Source organism: Agelaius phoeniceus, chromosome 4 (assembly GCF_051311805.1).
Source record: "Agelaius phoeniceus isolate bAgePho1 chromosome 4, bAgePho1.hap1, whole genome shotgun sequence".
NCBI classification, from domain to species: domain Eukaryota; kingdom Metazoa; phylum Chordata; class Aves; order Passeriformes; family Icteridae; genus Agelaius; species Agelaius phoeniceus.
Genome location: NC_135268.1, coordinates 1956948 through 1975234, shown reverse-complemented (window position 1 = coordinate 1975234; position 18287 = coordinate 1956948). Strand labels below are relative to the sequence as shown.

At 59.4% G+C, this 18287-nt stretch overlaps 2 protein-coding genes across 2 annotated transcripts; one reads left to right on the top strand and one right to left on the bottom strand.

Moving 5' to 3' along the window:
* Window positions 1-7423: 7423 nt before the first annotated feature.
* Window positions 7424-8820, top strand: LOC143693778 (uncharacterized). The gene is made up of 3 exons (XM_077176569.1): window positions 7424-7441; window positions 7607-8475; window positions 8724-8820. The coding sequence occupies exons 1-3, from the start codon at window positions 7424-7426 to the stop codon at window positions 8758-8760; spliced, it is 924 nt and encodes a 307-aa protein (XP_077032684.1). The 3' UTR covers window positions 8761-8820.
* On the bottom strand, window positions 8692-17693 carry LOC129120380 (uncharacterized). Its single transcript, XM_077176567.1, has 4 exons — window positions 17686-17693; window positions 17134-17568; window positions 13805-13929; window positions 8692-11089 (listed from the first exon to the last, which is right to left on the bottom strand). Exons 1-4 carry the CDS (start codon window positions 17691-17693, stop codon window positions 10968-10970), a joined length of 690 nt encoding a protein of 229 aa, XP_077032682.1. The 3' UTR covers window positions 8692-10967.
* Window positions 17694-18287: the final 594 nt, after the last annotated feature.

Here is an 18287-nt window from a genome sequence, read left to right as displayed (position 1 = left end):
TCATGGGTGTTTGTTTTTACTAGCAGTTCTGTCATTTTCCATGTGTATCTGAGTTTTTAGGGTTTTGAGCCATTGCTTTAGGAGGAAGTTTATGATGAGAATGTACGGAGCTTTTGGGCTAGTTATAGTGGGATTTAAAGTTTCTTGACAGTTCGGTTGGTTTGAGTTTTTCTTAGGGTTAAATGTCGTGGGGTCTTTGTTCTGTTAGTCCTAGAAATAGGTTTGGTTTGGATACGCTGCGATGGATGAGCGTGGGCTGCGTACCGGTGCTGCCGAAGGTGCAGGATTTTTGTGGTTCTGATGTGTTGGGTTAATGAATTGATATGGTCTAATATATAGATTAAAGTAGAAATAAATACAAATATAAAAATAAATATAAAATTATAGTGGTAAACATAAATATAGAAAACAGATAGATAAATATAAAAAACTATAATATATAGTATATTATTGTAACACACCATAATATATATAAATGATGGTCTATTTTATATATATATCTAAAGATATATAAATATAGATTGTAAATATAAAAATATTTAAATATAGTTAAAATAAATTGGGGATTTTTGGATTTGATTTGGTTATAGGCTGGGTTTTTTTATAAATAATATAAATAATATAAAAATAGAAATACAACTATACAACTATATATTATATATGCTGATATCTATAAATATTTATTATAAATAAATATAAGAAATATACAATATAAAAATGATATATCTATTTTTATATTATTTATTAAAACCCCCCCTTCTCTGTGCAGTCTGTCACAGTTGCCCACAGTCTGTCGTGCTGCTTACAGAAGTGCCAAAAGCCAAAACCTTGAGGAACAGACCTTAATGTGACTCTATAAATGGCTTTAATAATCCCCTCCTTTCTTGTTTTCTTTTTGAGGCAATCCTGATTGCCTTTGGTTTTCTCCAGCCAGAGTTAATCCAAAATCTGTCTCTTCAGGCCCCTTTCTGGCCTTGCCTAGAGCACAGCACACTTTGTTCCCCCTTGAATGTTTCTCCTGGCTGGTGAGGCCATGAAAGGAGTGGGAGATGATGTGAGAGGAGCTCAGTGCGGGGCAATTGCAGAGTTCCTCGCTCTCCCCTGTGCAATAAGGAGGGGAGCAGTGCCCAGCAGGCAGACGATGGAACGAGTGGAGATGCCTTGTGAGGAAGGCAGAAGGAATTAATGTCTGCAGGAGCCCAGGGAGCGCTGGGGCTGTAACTGGGAGATGCACAGCAGACATTCTCCCCACACAGGGCAGGGCCGGTTTCTCCTGTTTCTGGGCAATGCCGGGGTGGCTGTCACTGCTGCTGCCACTGGAACTCTCAGCCCAGGGCTCAGGCCATCAGCGCCAGCAATCATCTCTGCCAGCTCATGGGCATTGCTGAATGTCTCCTGTGCTGCTCAGTGACGCTCAGCAGTCTCAGTTCTGCTCAAAATCATTTCAGTGGGAGCTATGAGGCACAAAAATGCTGAGACCGATTTCACAGAGCCACCTGTCCCCCGTGAGTGCAGGGTGCAATCCCAGCAGAGCAGGGGCAGCTCTCCCTGGCTGTGCTTTCTCTCAGCACCTGAATGACCCTCAGTGGTTGGCAGGAAAGGGGCTCCAGTAAAGTGCCTCCTTTCTCCTCTTCCTGGAGTCCCAGCTGCAGAAAGAACTGAGCAGTGGGGTGCAATCCTTGTTTGAAATGGCTGAGAATGAATCTCGATCCCAGCCTCAGAACTGAGCCCCGATCGTTGCGTTTGCCTTCTCCTGGGTGCGCTGCAGTCGCTGCCGTGCCCCAGGGCAGGGATTTGTGTGCCAGCCTTAGCAGGCTGAAGTGTTGGAGATCTCTGGGTGGGCAGGAAATGGAATGGGCTGCCTTGGCCGCACCTGCTCCTGCCAGCTGGATCCAATATCCATGGGGGACTTTGCAGGCACCGCGTGCGTCAGTCCCGCTCCTCAGGACAGGCTCCCAGCTCTGCCCTGGCACTGATCCGGGAGCTCTGGGACACCAAGGGTTTGGAGCGGCCCCTGAGCCTCGGCAATGCCTGCAGGGCTGGAGGCTTCCCTGGGCCAGGGCAGGGAATCCCTGCTCGTTCCCAGGCGGGAATGCCCGGGCTGGAGCAGCTGGGAGGCGTGGCCCATGGAAAGGGACGCGAGCTAAAGGCCGAGAGCTCCGGGGAAAGCAGCGGCTGCCAAGGGAGCTGAGCCAGAGGCAGCCCGGGCAGGGCAGAGGATGGGAATCCTGAAAGGTGAACGCGCCCAGGCCGGCAAAGGGCAGAAAGCAAAAGTCCAAGCCAGCAAAAGACAACGTAAACCGTGGAGATAAAAAGACTCTTGAATTTGCCTTTTCATAATGAAATAAATCCAGCTGGAACAACAGAAATAAAAGCAGTGGGAAGGATCATAGCAACAGGTGGGGTTTTGCTCAGCTCTGCTTTGCTTTGATTCCACTACAAAAGATCAAGGCTTCTCAGGAAGATGGAAATGAACACATAGGTTGATCCAAGAGCAGTGAAAAGTGGGAATGAGGCACTTTTAGCCCCAGGAATGGCTCTGCCCTTGTGCGCTAAGAGAGCTTCAGCAGCAATTCCCGCTTTGGTGACATTTTCCAACAACGTGGATTTTCTACCGGGGCAGACTTGGAAAAGAGCAGCTCCACGTTGAGATCATGTTGAGAGCTGCTCCTGAGTGTCACAGCTGCAGCTCCCCAGAAGCTGAACTGTTCACTGCAGAAAGAAGGAGAGGCAATTTGTTTTGCCATTCTCAGTGTGCTAACAATGTGTGCCATGCAAAGGTCACGAGCAGAGATGGCAGCAGGCTTTGCTCTGAGAAGCAGAACAGGTTGGATTTAGGGCATCCTAATGAGATTAGAGTGAGACAAAACTTCAGCTCATAGGAGCAGAGGAGCACGTGGATCCATCCAGGGATTTCTGTCATGGAAAGCTAAATAGGCAAAGATCTGGCATCGGGTTTAATTGATGGCTGTCATCTTTCCGCTTTTGAGACCTAGTCAGTGGCATGGTATTGGCCAGAGTTTTAAACAGACAATGGCATCAGGTGTTATGAATCTTAGCTGGGTGTGATTGCGTAAAGAAGGAAAGGAGAACAGCGCTGTTTCTCTTTGTTTTGGAGCCTGCAGCCATGGTGGCTGCTTTGCACAGTGCACGTTGGTAGCGGTCGGTGTGCGAGAGTCTGTCAAATGAATATGAAAGCTTCTGGCCATGCCTTGATCCCGCGCAAGGAGCACAGAGCGAGTTCTCCCCTCAGGAGCAGCCCTGTCGGCCGGCAGTGCCGGCTCCTCCCGGGCACTGCCATCCGCCTCCTCCTCCTGGCGGAGCCCGAGCAGAGAGCCCGCGTCCCCGAGTCCCCGGGCGGGATGCGAGTCCCGGGCTCGGGCCCGTCCCTCTGCTCCCGCTCAGTGCAAGGGGCTCGGTGCCGGCTGCTGCCGAGCCCCGGCCGCTGGGGCTCCGCTTCCTCTGCCAAAGCTGCCGCTGTCCCTGAGCGAGGCGGGGCAGCTGCCATGGCCCGGGAGCGCGGCCATCCTCGGCGAGCTGCTCCTTCCCGGCGGCGGCAGCTGGGAGCTGCCTCAGCCTGAGCTCAGGAGCCGGGCAGGAGCGCCCGGATCGTCACCCGCTGCTGCCCGCTCCGGCCCGGCCACCGGGCACCCCTTCGCTTCCCCCGGGCCGAGCGGATCCGGGGCTGTTCCCCGCGCCGCGGCAGCGCCCGGAGCCACGAGCGGCATCGCTCCGTGAGCCGGAGGCGGCGCAACAAACCCGGCTGGGGATAATGGGATATCCCAGTGCTGGGATAACGCGGTATTGCAGACAGGCTGCATTTGATGGCATCCTTTCAGGGCAGGCTTCCTACCTTCTAATGCCACGGGTGGGTTTTCTGCTAGCCTGGAGCAGTTCTCACAAGAGAATCAAATGTGTGAGAGGTCTATTCCCTGTGACCATCTGTGGGGATGTCCGCAGTCAATTCCACGACCCTGTGAACTGAGACTAATAAACTGGGCATTTTTCTGGTCTCAGAATCGAAGTCTTAAGTCCTGTGAGTTGTTTGGTTTTTTTTTTTTTTTTTTTTTTTTTGTTTGTTTGTTTGGTTTTTTTTTTTGTGGTGGTGAAGGTGAGGAGGGCTCAGGGACAAAGTCCTCCGCTGCTGGCACTTGGACCCAGTCGCAGCTGGCCAGGCCGAGGGCTGTGAAGCCGGGACTTGAGCCCTGTGTTTCGGGGGTGCAGAACGAGGCTCGCCCAGGCCTCGAGCACAGAGGCCGAGTCCTGCATTTTGGGGCCCGGGGCCAGAGCCCAAATGCTGCGTGCGAGTGCTCGGAAGGCGGAGCCCCGGCCCGGCGCTGTCCGGGCCCGGCCCCGGCCTGACGGGGGCGGCTTCGGGGCTGAGAGAAGCGCTCAGGCGCTCCCTCGTGGCGCTCGGCAGCGGAGGCCGAGCTCCGGCCGAGGCTCTTCCCGGAGCCGGGACACTCGTGGGGCCTCTCCCCGGTGCCGATGGGCGGGGGGTGAGGAGCCGGGAGCGCGGCGTTGCGGGGCGCGTGGGGCCGGCGTTCGGGGGCTCGGGCCCAGCCCCCGCCGCGGTCTCGGGTGCCGGAGGCCCCGGGGCCGTTGCCGGGCGGGCGGGGAGGTGCCGGGGGCAGGAGGCGGGGCGGGAGCCGCGGTGTCCCCGGGCCTGGGCGGGTCCCGGCCGGTGCTCGGCGAGCCCGGGCCCGACGGAGCGGGACGGGAAGGCGGGGCCGGCGGTTGCCGCTCCCTGCCCGCCACTCCCGCCCGCGGCGCCGGGACACGGAAGGTGACACCGGGACGGGGCTCTGCGGGCTCAGGAGAGCCAGGCCCCTCCCGTCCCATAGCGATGCCAGTCCCGATGGCGACGGGGGAGAGGCGGCACCGCCCAGGGCCCCCCGGCAGAGCCGGGCAGCGCTCGGCCCCCGCAGCCCGGGCCACGGTCACGGCCCCGCCGCAGCGGCCCGGGCTCCGAGCGGTCCCCGGCGGGAGCAGCCGTCGGGCGGGGCTCGCACAGCGCCGAGCGAGGCTCCCGAGCGATGGCCCCGGGCCCGGGGAAGACAGGGGGGCGGGGCCGTCACAGGTGTGAGGGGCGGGGCCACGGAGCGCGGGCACGGGGCGATGCGACGGTGCCACCGCCACCGTGGCCGGGGGTGGGGGGCAGAGCGCCGCTGGGGTGTGCCGGGCGGTGCCGCCTCTCCCCCGTCGGGCGGATGGAAGCGGCACCGGGCCCGGGACCGGTCTGGGGCCCGGGATGGGCGCGGGCACGGGGCGCTGCCGGGTGCGGGATCGCGGCCGTTCCCCGGTGCGGAGCCGCCGTGTGGGGCCGGGACCCCGCAGGGCGCCCTCTGGCGGACACGGAGCGCGGTGCGAGCGCGGCGCCCCCGCCTGGCGGGGGACAGCGGTGCGGGGGGCGAGGCCTGAAAACAGGGGGCGGGGACAGGGGCGGAACCGGGCGGCACAAGGGACGGGGCCTGAGAGAACGGGGGCGGGGCCAGGCGGCACAAAGGGCGGGACCAGGGGCGGGGCCGGCTCAGGTGTGCACGGCGGGCGCGGCTCAGGTGTACGGGGCCCCAGAGCGGCTGCGCGGGGCGGGGCCGAGGTGTTTTAAACCCCGGAAATCACCTCGGCCGCCATTTGCTCACTCAGAGCACGGTACGGACGGGAGCTCCGTGTGCGGGCTCCGCAGGTAAGGCGCGGAGGCTTCGGCCTCCCTTTCTGTCCCTCTCTCTAGCCCTCCTTCCTTCCCCGCGTATTCCCTTTCTTCTTCCCCCTTTCCTCTCGCCCTAAAACGCTCCTTTCCTCTCCTCCCAAACCCGACTCCCCCCACTCGTTCCTGTCGTGTCCCTTCCCGCTACTCCCTTCTATTCCTCCTCTTTCCACCGTCCCTCTTGTCCCCCCTCGGCCTTTCCCTTCCTGTCCCGCTTCCCTCATCACTCCGACCCCTCTCCCTCCCCGTCCTCACCACCCCCATCTCTCCTGTCTCCCCGTCCTCCCCTCTCCTCCTTTTCTCGCAGGCGCGGGGCTCGGGGTGCCGGGCAATAATAAAGCCCTGAGGGCCGGAGCCCGGCGCCCCCGGCCTCGCTGGGGTCCCCACACGGGGCCGGAGCCGCTCTGCGGGTCCCCCCATTGCAGTCGAACACACGGCCCGACACCGCCGGGGCTCCGGCTTTCCCAACATCACACTGGGGGGATCCTGGGGTGGGGGGCCCGAGTTACAGGGGCCCCCTCATTAGGAGGGGGTCCCAGGGGGGGAGGGGGGGTTAGGAGGGGCCCCCTCATTAGGAGGGGGTCCCAGGGGGGAGGGGGGTTAGGAGGGGCCCCCTCCGGAGGAGGGGGTCCCTGGGGGGGGGTGGGGGAGGGCCCCCTCCGGAGGAGGGGGTCCAGGGGAGGGGGCGGGGCCTGGGGGGGTAATTCCCCCTCCAGGCTCCGCCCTCTTCCCCGGACCCCCTCCTCCGGACGGGGTCCCGCCCCGGCCCCCTCCAGGGACCCCCTCCTCCGGACCGGGGCCCGGGAGGGCGGGTGGGGTGGGGGGGAAGCAGAGGGGGGCACGTCACTCTGCAGCGTCAACACACGTTAAAAAAAAAAAAAAAATTGCCAGACACACGACCGTCCGCTGCGGTCCTGTCCCCGCCCGCCCCACCCTCCCCCCCTCCCGGGCCCCGGTCCGGAGGAGGGGGTCCCTGGAGGGGGCCGGGGCGGGACCCCGTCCGGAGGAGGGGGTCCGGGGAAGGGGGCGGAGCCTGGAGGGGGAATTACCCCCCCCAGGCCCCGCCCCCTCCCCTGGACCCCCTCCTCCGGAGGGGGCCCTCCCCCACCCCCCCCCAGGGACCCCCTCCTCCGGAGGGGGCCCCTCCTAACCCCCCTCCCCCCTGGGACCCCCTCCTAATGAGGGGGCCCCTCCTAACCCCCCTCCCCCCTGGGACCCCCTCCTAATGAGGGGGCCCCTCCTAACCCCCCCCCCCCCCCCCTGGGACCCCCTCCTAATGAGGGGGCCCCTGTAACTCGGGCCCCCCACCCCAGGACCCCCCCAGTGTGATGTTGGGAAAGCCGGAGCCCCGGCGGTGTCGGGCCGTGTGTTCGACTGCAATGGGGGGACCCGCAGAGCGGCTCCGGCCCCGTGTGGGGACCCCAGCGAGGCCGGGGGCGCCGGGCTCCGGCCCTCAGGGCTTTATTATTGCCCGGCACCCCGAGCCCCGCGCCTGCGAGAAAAGGAGGAGAGTGGGGAACGGAAAGCAACAACAGGGGAAGGGAGAAGAAGGTGGGGAGAGATCGGGGTGTGCAGGACAGCAGAGGACGGGGCTGGGGGGAAGGCAGGCTGGAGGAAGGAGCGGGATTGAGGGCGGGTGGGGAGCGACTGGTGGGGGGGAAGGGGGAGCTGGGAGCGGGGTCAGGGGGGAGTCCGGCTGGGGAGGGAAGGCAGAGGATGGGAAAAGAGGGTAGGGTAGGTAGGGTAGAGAATGAGAGAGGGGCGGCCGCAGGGGGGGAGGGAGGGGAGGGCTAGGGGGGAGAGGGAGGGGGGGGGTTTGGGGGGGGGAGGGTGTAGGGGGTGGGGGAGGGGTGGAAGGGAGGGTAGAAAGGAGAAATACAGAGAAATACAACAAAATAGAAACGCAGGAGAAAAGAAACACAGAGAAAAAGAGATATAGGGCCCCGGCCAGCAGCAACCTCCCTCACCCAACGCCGAGGAGCAAATGGCTCCGCTGTGACCTCCCCGCGCCTTAAATCCCCCAAGGCCCCGCCCCGCGCAGCCGCACTGGGGTCCCTCACACCTGTGCAGGCCCCGCCCCTCGCACCTGTGCAGGCCCCGCCCCCGGGGCCCCGCCTCCCCCCCGCCTCCCTCCCCGCCCATAAATCCCGGCGGATTGGCGCCTGTCCCGTTTCCTACGGGAGATGCTCATCTCGGGAAGCGGCGGGAGCGTCGGTCGGAGCGCTGTGCGGAGATCCGGATCGGGAGTTGCTGCTGGTGCTGCGCGGGATCCAAGCTGCTCGGGTGGGACCGGGACCGGGATGGGGATCTAGGCTTGCGTGTTTGCATCCTGGTCCTGCCGGTATTTCTTGTGGCAGCTGGGCCAAGCTGCTTCTTCCTTGGCGAGCAGGGTATGGGTGCCGGGACCGGAGGATCGAGGTAGGATTGGGGCTGGGATCGGGACCACTATCGTTGCGGTTGGGAAAAGCCGCTTCAGGACAGGCGCTGCCGCTCCGGTTGCGGCCAGTGCGGGGCTGGGTCTCGCCGGGGCTCCAGGCACGCTCCGGCTGCGGCGGCAGGGAGCCGGTGCCGTGCCGCTGCCATGCTCGCCAGGAGGACGACGCTTCCCCGGAGCAGCCTCTGGATCACGGCTGGCAGCGGGAAGGACACCGAGACCGCCCGTACCGGCCCCGGGACCCCATGGGCATCGCCGCTCGCTCAGCGCCGCCGCCCGCCCCGCGGGGCGCCCCCTGGCGGACACGGCGCCGCCCCGCAGCGCCCCCGGCCCGGTAACGCCACGAGCGCCGCGCTCCCCTACGAGCCCCAGCGCCCGCAGCCCCTGCTCCGTGCCCGCAGCCCCTGCTGGGGGCTGCAGCTTCCCAGCCACGAGCAGCCGCTCTGGGACGGCCGCTGGGGCCGAGGCGTTGCTGCTCCCGCTGCCATTGTGCCTGGGGTGGGACTGGAGCCCCAGGGAAACGCTAGGAAAAATCCCTTGGGTTAAAAAAACCAGTGCAAACGATTTGTTCTTTATTTCCAGAGCCGTGAGAATCATCAAGTCAAATGCTGAGAAGTGACTGGCCCAGCTGTGCATCAAACCCAGAATTTTGACCTTCTCAGCACCCTGCTCCAAACACCTAAGCCAATCCCAGGGCTGTTCCAAAGGCCCTGTGTGGGATGGGAATGAGTGCTGCCACTAAGAGAACTCCTCTGCAAATGCAGCTCCTTCCCTTCTGCTACTGCTGCTTTGCACAGCAGCCCCTGCAATGGCTGTGGGGCAGAACTGGCTGGCACTCAACATGGCAGCACCAAACTCTTCCCCATAGCCCTGATTGTTCTGCCCTTGCCAGGATTTCCCCAGCAGCTGTAAATGTGCTCCCACAATGTCCCTTTGTTTCCCCAGGAAGAAGCCAACAAGACAAGCCCTGAGGGTTACCTTGCTCCGTGGCCAAAGCTCTTCTGGAGAGTGCCGGGAGGCGTTGCCTGCAGGTGAGTGTTGCCAGCTCCGAACCATGCTGGCTGCTGAGGCCAGGGCTGTTTTTCTGGCCCAGAGGCCTCGGTGTCTCCTGCTGGCTGCCAGCCATGCTCCTTGGTGTTCCCTGGCTGTGTCCCAGCTGGCTGGGAGCGCAGGGCAGGAGGAGGCCAGGAGCTCCTGAAAGGCAGCAGCACCTCGTGTCTTTGGCATCTGCAGGGGAGGAGCTGTGCCTGCACCGTGGCTCCTGGGCCAGGGGCTGCTCTGAGCAGGCCCCTGGAAATGCTTCAGCCCGGACAGAGACCACCAACAGCCCAGCAGGACCCCAAGGAGCAGCTGGCATTGCTGGGAATGGAGGCACGGGCCCTTTGCAGAGGGACTCAGCAGCAACTCCTGGCTCAGAGCTCCCACACAGCTGCCAGCTGTGGCCCAGCCACCCCAAATCCCTTCCCTCCTCCCCAGCCTGAGGCCATTGGCCATCAGCAGCATCAGAGCCAAGGCCATCTTCCCCCACAGGTGTTCAAGCCCAGGCAGCAGCCCTCAGAGGTACCTGAAAATCAGTGGGATGGAGTTTAGAGTTTTCCAGGGATCCAGCTGGAAGTGCAGAAGTGATGGAAAGCTTTCCCAGGTAGGTGCCACTGGAGGTGTGCTGAAGACAAAGCTGTGCATCCCTTTCCTGAGAGAAAAGAATTTGTAGAGGCCCCTGCTGAGGCTCTGAAAGGAGCTGAGCTTCTGCAGGGAGAGATGTCCCCCCCTGGGCACAGGGGCTGCCTCAGCTCAGGCTGGGAGCACATCTGGCCACTGCCTTCTCCTGCTCTAAACCATCCACTGGATCTTCTCCATCCTGGAGCTCAGGGGGGTGAAATGGGCTCCATTCCAGGCAGCTCTGGCCAGTGAGCCCAGGGACACCATTGGGCTGAGGGTTCTCAACAGCCACTTCTATGGAATAGAACCCTGGCCTTGGCCCTGTGCTGCTGAGCTTCCTTGGAAGCTCTGCTGGCTCCTGACACAGCTGCTGTCCAAGGCAGCAGCTCTGCATGGGAATGCCCACACTCCATGGGGCACTGGGAGGTTACTGCAGTGGGAATGGAGCAGGGAATTTGGGGCTATGGGTAGAATTCATCAGAACTTGCACAGCTGACAGGGAACCCCAAATCTGGGCACCACACAGAGAACAATCTTTGTCCTGCCCTGTCAGCTCCAACCCCTGGGCTGAGAAGTTTTGGGAATTAAATGGATGGAATGATACAAACCACAGCAAGTGGCATCACCCAGAGGGACAATCCAGGTCCCAGACAATTGCTCCACAATCCACTATGGGGGAAAACACCCTGTGCCTGCCAGGAGCTCTGACTCTGCTTTTCTACCAGCTCCTGAGCAGTGTCAGGGCCACCATGAGGGCTTTAAAATCCAAACAAACCCCATATCCCACACAGTGAATAATCCAAATAAAGAAATGCATTCTTGTCATCAAAGCTCCAAACTGTATCAGGAGCTCTGACAACAAGTTAATGGGATTCCCAGGAATCTCATTAATGCTCTTGGTTTCATTTTTATGTATTTTTAGTCCCTCAGTGGGCAGCCTGTACAACTTATCCTGGGATTTAGAGGCTGAGCAGGGCTGGCTTTGGATTGACCTTCACCTCTGGCCCCAGCCTGTGCAAACACACCTTGTGCCAGGCTGGGTGAACTCCTCACCTCAGCGTTTCCCTCCTAAATATCCCCTCCTTATCTCTCTGGAGATTCACTGACATTTTGCCCAAACCATGCACTCCTCACCTCCATGTGGCCTCCAAGTGTCCATTCTGTTCCTCACAGGTGCCCTGGTGCCACCGTGTTGGTCCCTTGGCCTTTCTCCAGCCCGAGGCTGCTCCTCTGCTCGCTCTCTGCAGTCTCATCCCACAGGGATCCTCTTCTCCCTTCCCTGCTGGCTGCTGCCAAGGAAGGAGCACACAGGGAGTCTCCAGTGCTGCCCCCTCAGCCCTGGAGAGTCCTGGCTGTGGGCCCGAGGAGCCTGGGATTTCCCAGGGAAATTGTCTGCTGGTCTCCCTTCAATGACCTCAGCAATTCCCTCCAAAATGCCACCTCACTGCCCCTGACATCCCCTCACATTCCATTGCCCTACACAAACAGTTCTTGGATCCCCTCTAGATCACACCAGGTTTTCAGCCACATGAATGGCATCACCTGTGCCCACTGCTGGTTATTCACCCAACCAAAATCAAGAGCAAATGTTGGCTGGGCTTTAATAACAACTTGAAATAACTTTATAGCAAAATAACTCACCTTTTCCTTCTGTGGGTTTTTTTCCCTTCAGCTGCTGGGCTTCCCTGTGAGGATGTGTGCTGAGCTCTGGGTGGAGGGGCCTGTCAGGCTGAAGGGCTGTGGGTTTGTGTTCTTCTCCCTGGGCATCAGCCACTGCCCCAATCCCTTTGCCCAGGCTGTTCCCTGTGCCTGTGCTCAGGCTGGGGCAGCACAGGCAGACGCAGCTCTCAGCACTCCCTGCTCCAAACACAGCTCTGGCCTCCGCTGCAATCTGGCTCTGCTGGGAGGTTTGCTCCTAGAGAAATCCAAGAATTGCTCATGGCAATGTGGAGAATCAATCTCCACAAAGGGAGGTAAGGAATAAAATCCTGCTCTGGGAGCCCTTGGGATCTGCAGGGCTGCTGAGGGAAGGGGACATTCCCTGCCTGCAGTGCACACAGCCCCACCTGCAGCAGCCAGCCCAGCCTGCCAGCTGGGCTCTGCCAGCCCCTCTCTGAGCACCCTCCCTGTGCTGCTCCCTCTCGGTGCCTTTGGCAATCCCAGCCTGAGCCTGAGCAGCCCAAAGCTCTGGCTGGCAGCCCAGGGACAAAGGGACGCTCCCAGGGATGGGGCACATTCCCAGCAAACGCTCCCAGCAGGGCCCAGAGGCACCCCTGGAGCTCCTGGCTGGGGCTGGCAGGAGGGCACAGCCCCCAGCTGGGCTGGCAGTGACAGCAGTGACAGCAGCCAAGTGCCACGCTCTGGTGGCACAGCACAGACACCCAGGCCAGCACTGCCCGTGGGAGGGGCACAATGAATGCTGCTCCCTGTGCTGCCCCATGCCAGCAGGAAAGCTCCAGGGGCATGGAAACTCCTGCCCCTTCCCCCCAGCCCAGATGAGCACTCCTCAGCTCCCAACACCCAGTTCTCACCTCCAGCCTGCTCCCGGGGCTGCTGCCACCTTCCTGACAAGGTGCCAAAGGCCCCTGGGCACAGGGCTCCTCCCTCTGTGTCTCAGGGCTTGGGCACGGCAGGGACCAGGCTGCTCCAGCAAGGACAGCCTGGAAGCAGAGCAGATGTCCCAGGGCTGGCAACGGGCTGGGGACAGCAGTTCTGAAACCCAGAGTGCTGAAAACAGCCCCCAAAGTGTTCTATGGTCACACCTTGAACATGGCTCCAAAGGGCAGCAGCTCTGGTGCCAGAGCAGCACCTGCACCATTCCCTGTGCCAGCCCTGGCTCACTGAAAAACAAAACAAATCAACCACACCCAGGCCTTGTTTGCACAATTCCTGATCCAAACCCTCACCTTTCCTGCCCAGCACTGAGGCAAATCTGACACAGCATTGAGAAGTGACCTTTGCTGAGAGCAGCCATCATCCCAGTCCTCCAGCCTTGGCAAGACTGTGCAGTGAATGGACCTCAGTTCTACTCCTAAACCTCAATTTCTGTCAGTTTTTGTTAGAAAGATACTGGACAGGAAATCATGCAGCAGAATTTGCAAATTGCACAAGGAATAACAAGGCCCAGAGCAAAGCCAACCACCCCCATCACTGCTGCACCCCAATTCTGGGAGAAATGCTGATCTCATCTCTAAATACTGCCCTTCCCTCCCACTCAGTCCTTCCCTGCACATCCCTGCAGAGCATGGACTCCATCTTTTGCTGCCAACAGCTCCTCTCCAGCCCAGAGCCCACTGCTCACAGACACAAACTGAGCAAGCCTAAGGCAATGTTCCCAGCAGCAGATGCAATTCCTGAACTCCCTTTTCCCTGGATTCTGAGTCCTTGCAGGAAACTCAGCTCAGCCCAGAGTCTGTTCTGCTTTCCCAGAGGGAAATACAGCCTGATGGGCCCCAGCTCTGGCACCACATTGCCCTTGTTCCTGCTGCCCTGGAAAGGCACAGGCAAAGCCAGTCCCTCAGAGCCCATCCCTGGGCCCCAGGAGAGCTGGAGCTGCTCCCAGATGCCAGGGCCCTGCAGGGCTGTGCTGACACGAGCACAGGCTGACCCCTGTGCCCAGCACCACCCCTCACTCTGCTCCCACGGCTCCCAAATGCTGCCAGCCCTGCCCCTGCCCCTGTGCCAGGGCCATGCCTGCACCCAGCCCCAGCAGAGGCTGTCACCCAGCCCTGCAGCGGCTGCCAGCCCTGGCAGAGCTGGGCATGCACTGAGAGCTCCCCAAGGAAGGCCCAGAGCAGCCCTGGGCTGCACAGACAATGCCCAAGCTGCCCTCAGGGTACAGCCAGCACCACAGCTCCAGCATCCCCAGGGAACTTTGGCACTGCCTCTGCACCTCTGCCCTTCTCCAGCAGGCACAGCTGGGGCTGGGCTGGCAGCAATGGCATTGCCATGGCAGCTCATGCCAGCAGAGAGGAAAAGGGGAGCCCTGTGTCCCCCTGACTCACCCCACAGCGTGGGCAGGACCAGAGCCCTCCAGCGCAGAGCCCTGCTGCTGAAGCCTCTTGCCTTTGGCTGCTCCAACACCAAAGCTTCGGGCAAACATGGGAGGAGTTGGATGATTTTTCCTGCCCTGAAAGAGAGGAGAAAAGAAAATTAAGTCCACTGTGGAAGTCCAAGGATCCCAGCTCTCCTAGCTCTGCTCTGCTGGCTCACTATGGGGTTTTACCCAGGAGAGGTGACACCAATTCAAACACAAACGTGTCCTTTGCCAGCACTTTTATTCCTGACTATTTCAGACAATAAAAGGATGCTCATTTTTCATCTTGCATTCTCTGCCTCATTTGAACAGAACCATTTTTATCCCAGAGCCCACGTGGCAGCCATTCCATCCTTTCCCATTGGACTTGGCACAAAGGAAGGGACACCCGGGATGCTGCACCACAAGAAATCCCAAAGAGAATCCCCTCCAAAACCTCCCAGGGAAAGGGTTTTTGCTTTTGGGACACAAGAAAGGCCTTGGGCCATTTGCACCCACATGGAAAGCCCACACTGAGCACTTGCTTTTAAAGATGTTGCACTTGAAGTTACAGACATGGAATTGCTTTGGGATTTGGCATTTCCTGCACCCACACAAACACATTCAAGGAATTAAGTGCAGAGTCCTGAAGTTTGGTTATTCCAGTGCTGTTTTGGTAGTGCCACTTGACACACCAAAATCCACAGCAACACTTCAAAAAATGAAAAGCAACTTTCACCCCCACAGCCCCCTTCCTTTCCATTTTGCAGTTTTGGGCTCCTCTTAAGAACAGGTTAAAGCAAAGAAGAGAAAAGGCCAGGACCTGCTCCCAGCCAGTGCCCCAGCCACCTGTTTGCCAGAGATTCTCCTTACAGCTGATGGCTTTTCTAAGAAAGCTCCAGCTCAGCCTTATCCCAATGCCCTGGCAGCCCTCACCATGAGCCCCAAAGGCCAGGGCACATCTGTGTGCTGCCTCAGGAAGCTCAGGGGCTCTCTGGGCGACAAAACCTGGTTTGGGCCCAGAGCTGACTCTGCTCCCTGCTGGCTGAACTGTGCAGCTGTGGGATGCAGCTGGGTGCTGCAGGGCAGAGTGTGTCACCCTCTGTGCCAGCCAGGCTCCAAAGGCAGCCCTTGGTGCCCCAGCAGCGCTGCTGGAAGCGCTGGCAGCGCTTGGCACAGATGGGATGGAGCCTTCCCACAGCTCTGTGCCCTGGCACCGAGGCTGGCACAGCAGAGAGGCCGATGGCAGCAGAACAAACCCAGCTGGCTTTCCATGGGCACTGATGGGACTGAGAGCCCCAGGCCAGAGCTGCTCCCTGCCCAGCCCAGGAGCTCCCAGTGCTGCTGCAGGGCACGGGCTCTGAGGGAACCCTGCAGCTGGGACAGGAACGCAGCAGCGACGATTCCCAGGCACAAAGAGATCCCCACCTGCTCCAGCAACTGAACCTCTGGGGCTCAGCCCCACGGGCTGTCCCTGCTCCAGGCAGGAGGAGCCACACAGCCCCCGAGGCTGGGCTCACCCCCTGCCCTGCCAGCAGGAAACAAGGGCTTCATGAAGCTCTGGGGACACCTTCTGTCCCCAGAGGGCTCTGACACAACATCCAGCAGTGTGGATCTTTAATAAAGACACCTCGGACCTATCCTTGCCACACACTCGCCTTTGTTATTGCCTCACAGTCTCTGCTTTAAAATGTTTTGCTATTACAAGTGTTTAAACAAGACTGACCGTGAGCCCTGCACCCTTGCCGTGCTCCAAGCCCTAAGGCAGAGCTGGATATCCTCACACTCATCCAGCCTGAGGGAGCTGCTGCAGCATTTAAAACATTTACAAACCACCCCTGCCCTGAGGCTGTGCAGCCCTGGGAGGTGCCTGGCTGCCAGCCCAGCATTAGAGATGGGACATCAGGAGAGCGAGCAGACAACGCCCACTGCAGCCTCTGCACTCTCAGCGCTGCAGCTGCACGATCCTCACTGCTCAGCGACTCTCAGCTCTGATTCCAGGACTCCCGCCAGGAAACTGAGGGCCCTTTCCAGATGCAAATCCCCACAGAGCCACTGCTCTCCTCTCCACCCACCCTCCTGCTCCACCTTTTACCCCTTTGGTAGCCACCACCCCACCCAGGACACAGAGGAGGCTCTCGGGTGCCAACTGAGACCCAAATCGATCCAGGTGCCTCAGGAAATAAATACAAACCAACTCGTCTCTTCTAGGCTAACAAAATGTCCCGGTGCCCAGTTCCTGTTTCCTAAGGCAAAACCCACGGATCAGGGGAAAATGGCAAGTCCCAAACCCAAGCAAACCCGGTTTGGCATCGGTTTCCATCAGGACCGTTCAGGTTTCCCAGTGCCCCTCAGCTGCAGCCACAGGAGCAGCTTCTCTCTGGGACCCAGGGGGGTGGGCACAGGGACACCCATCCCGCTGCTTCCCGGCAAACAGAGCTCAGCCCAGCCCAGAATGGAACAGAACAAATGCAGTTCTTGCCCTTGCCATTTATGTCTGAGCTCTGGCACGGTGTTATTGACCACAAAACTCCCGAGAGGGGAGAGTCTGTAACTACTGCTCTGGATCAAGGATAATCAGTCAGTTCGTGTATGCACTGCACAGCTTTCATAAACAGCACTGTAACAGACACTAGTTTAGACTGCAGCATCATAGAGACTGTGAAATGTTCAAATGCTGTTACATGTAAGGAACTCAGAAAATGGTGTCAGATAATGAGGTGATTTCCCACAGCTGGGGACAATCTTATCTGAAACACAAGATAACAGAAACCAGAGCACTGAAAAAAAGGAAAAATTTACTGACCCTCGTTATTTGATAACGAGGGAGTGAAAATAAAACAGGATGGCACCACAGGAAGAAAGAAAGTATATTGGTTTAATCCACAAGATGGCACGAAGGTTCAAACCAAGCAAAAGAACATCTAAACTGAAAAGGACTGTTTGAATATGTATAAACTCTAATGAATATGCACACACCACTGCAATGGAACAGAATCTAGAGAACACGGTTTAAGGGAACCGGGTGGTCCTGGCAAACAGCCAAGCACCCCAGCGCTGCCTTTTATCCCTTAACAAACGTGTAAAAATTCTAAAGAGCGAACTCTGTTTCTCACCCAATAAAACGCTGTTCCCGCAGCTGGGACGAGCCCCAGCTTTATTCCACGGCACACGATCCCAGAGAGCCGCAAGGCCCGGGACAGAGCCGTGCCACCCGCAGCGGGTCCCACGCAGCAGCGCCCAAAGCAGCCCCGGCCCCCTGTGGGTGCCCCCGGCCCCGGTGCCCCCGGCCCAGCTCCCTCCCCTCCGGCCGCTCACCTGAGGGCACCGCCCGCTGCCTCCCGGCGCTGCTGCCGAGCCGAGGGCATTGTCCCCGCTCCTGGCCCAAAGGCCGCGTTCTGCGCTGCAGGGCGCGCTCCGGGGGACGCGGGGCCGGGCAGGGACAGGGTGAGCCGGGCTGAGGCGGCTGTCCCAGCGCTCTGTCCCCTCCCGGGGCTCAGGCCGGGGAGCGGGGCCCAGCCAGCGGCCGCCATTGCAGCGCGGAGCAGAGTCAGGTAGGGCCGAAGAGCCGAGTGTGGCCGAGTGGAGCCGACAACAGCCGAGTGTGGCCGAGTGGAGCCGACAACAGCCGAGTGTGGCCGAGTGGAGCCGACAACAGCCGACTCTGGCCGACAACAGCCGAGCCTACCCGAACGGCCGACTCTGGCCGCGATTTGCCGAATCCATCCGAGCTCCGAGCTTAGCTGAGGTGAACTGAACGGAACGCGACGGAACCGCGTTCAGCCCGACCGAACTAGATAAGCCCGACCGAACTAGATAAGCCCAAACGAACTAGATAAGCCGAACCAACGCGAGATCAGCCGAACCCACCTGAACATTACGGCGTCGCTCACTCACCCATCTCTCAGTGTGGGCAGGCAACCTCAGCTCCAAGGAGCTGTGCAGAGCGAGTGCTCCGTCCCTTGGGAAGCACGGAGTGATCAGCCCCAGGGACAGGAAAGTACAGACAAATGCCATGGTCAGCCCTGAGGATTCAGGAGGATTCCGAGCCAGTGGCCCAGAACCTGCCACAATTCTATCTATAATTGCAATGTAATTACGGTGGGACAGTGCAAGGCTGGAGTTCAGAGAGCTCAGCTGTTCCACTGGGGCTGGGGACATGACTGAGGGGGTTTTGTGTCAGTCTGATGGGCCTGAGCAGCATCGAGAACCAAAAGGAAATTTTACAGAAATGTTTTGAGACGGATTGCCCCAAAAACTTGGGCTGCTTCTAGGGGGACAAATGATTGAAAAAGCTTTCTGTTGAATTCCTGTCAGAAAGTCCAGACCCACTGGTTCAGCTATGGAAGGGATGGATATGATGCACCACAGAAAGAGACAAAAGCAGAAAGGTAAAAAGGTCTATCTCCCATCCTTCCCCAAACACGCTCCAAGGAAAAAGTTTCAGACCATGAAATAATAAAGAACTGGTT

Coding starts and splice junctions, on each gene's coding strand:
- LOC143693778 (XM_077176569.1), top strand. Junction 8,476..8,723: donor CCCGCAGCGCCCCCGGCCCG/GTAACGCCACGA, acceptor CTTTATTTCCAG/AGCCGTGAGAATCATCAAGT.
- LOC129120380 (XM_077176567.1), bottom strand. Junction 13,930..17,133: donor GCAGCGGGCGGTGCCCTCAG/GTGAGCGGCCGG, acceptor CCTCTCTTTCAG/GGCAGGAAAAATCATCCAAC. Junction 11,090..13,804: donor GGTCCTGCCCACGCTGTGGG/GTGAGTCAGGGG, acceptor CTTCCTTGGCAG/CAGCCAGCAGGGAAGGGAGA.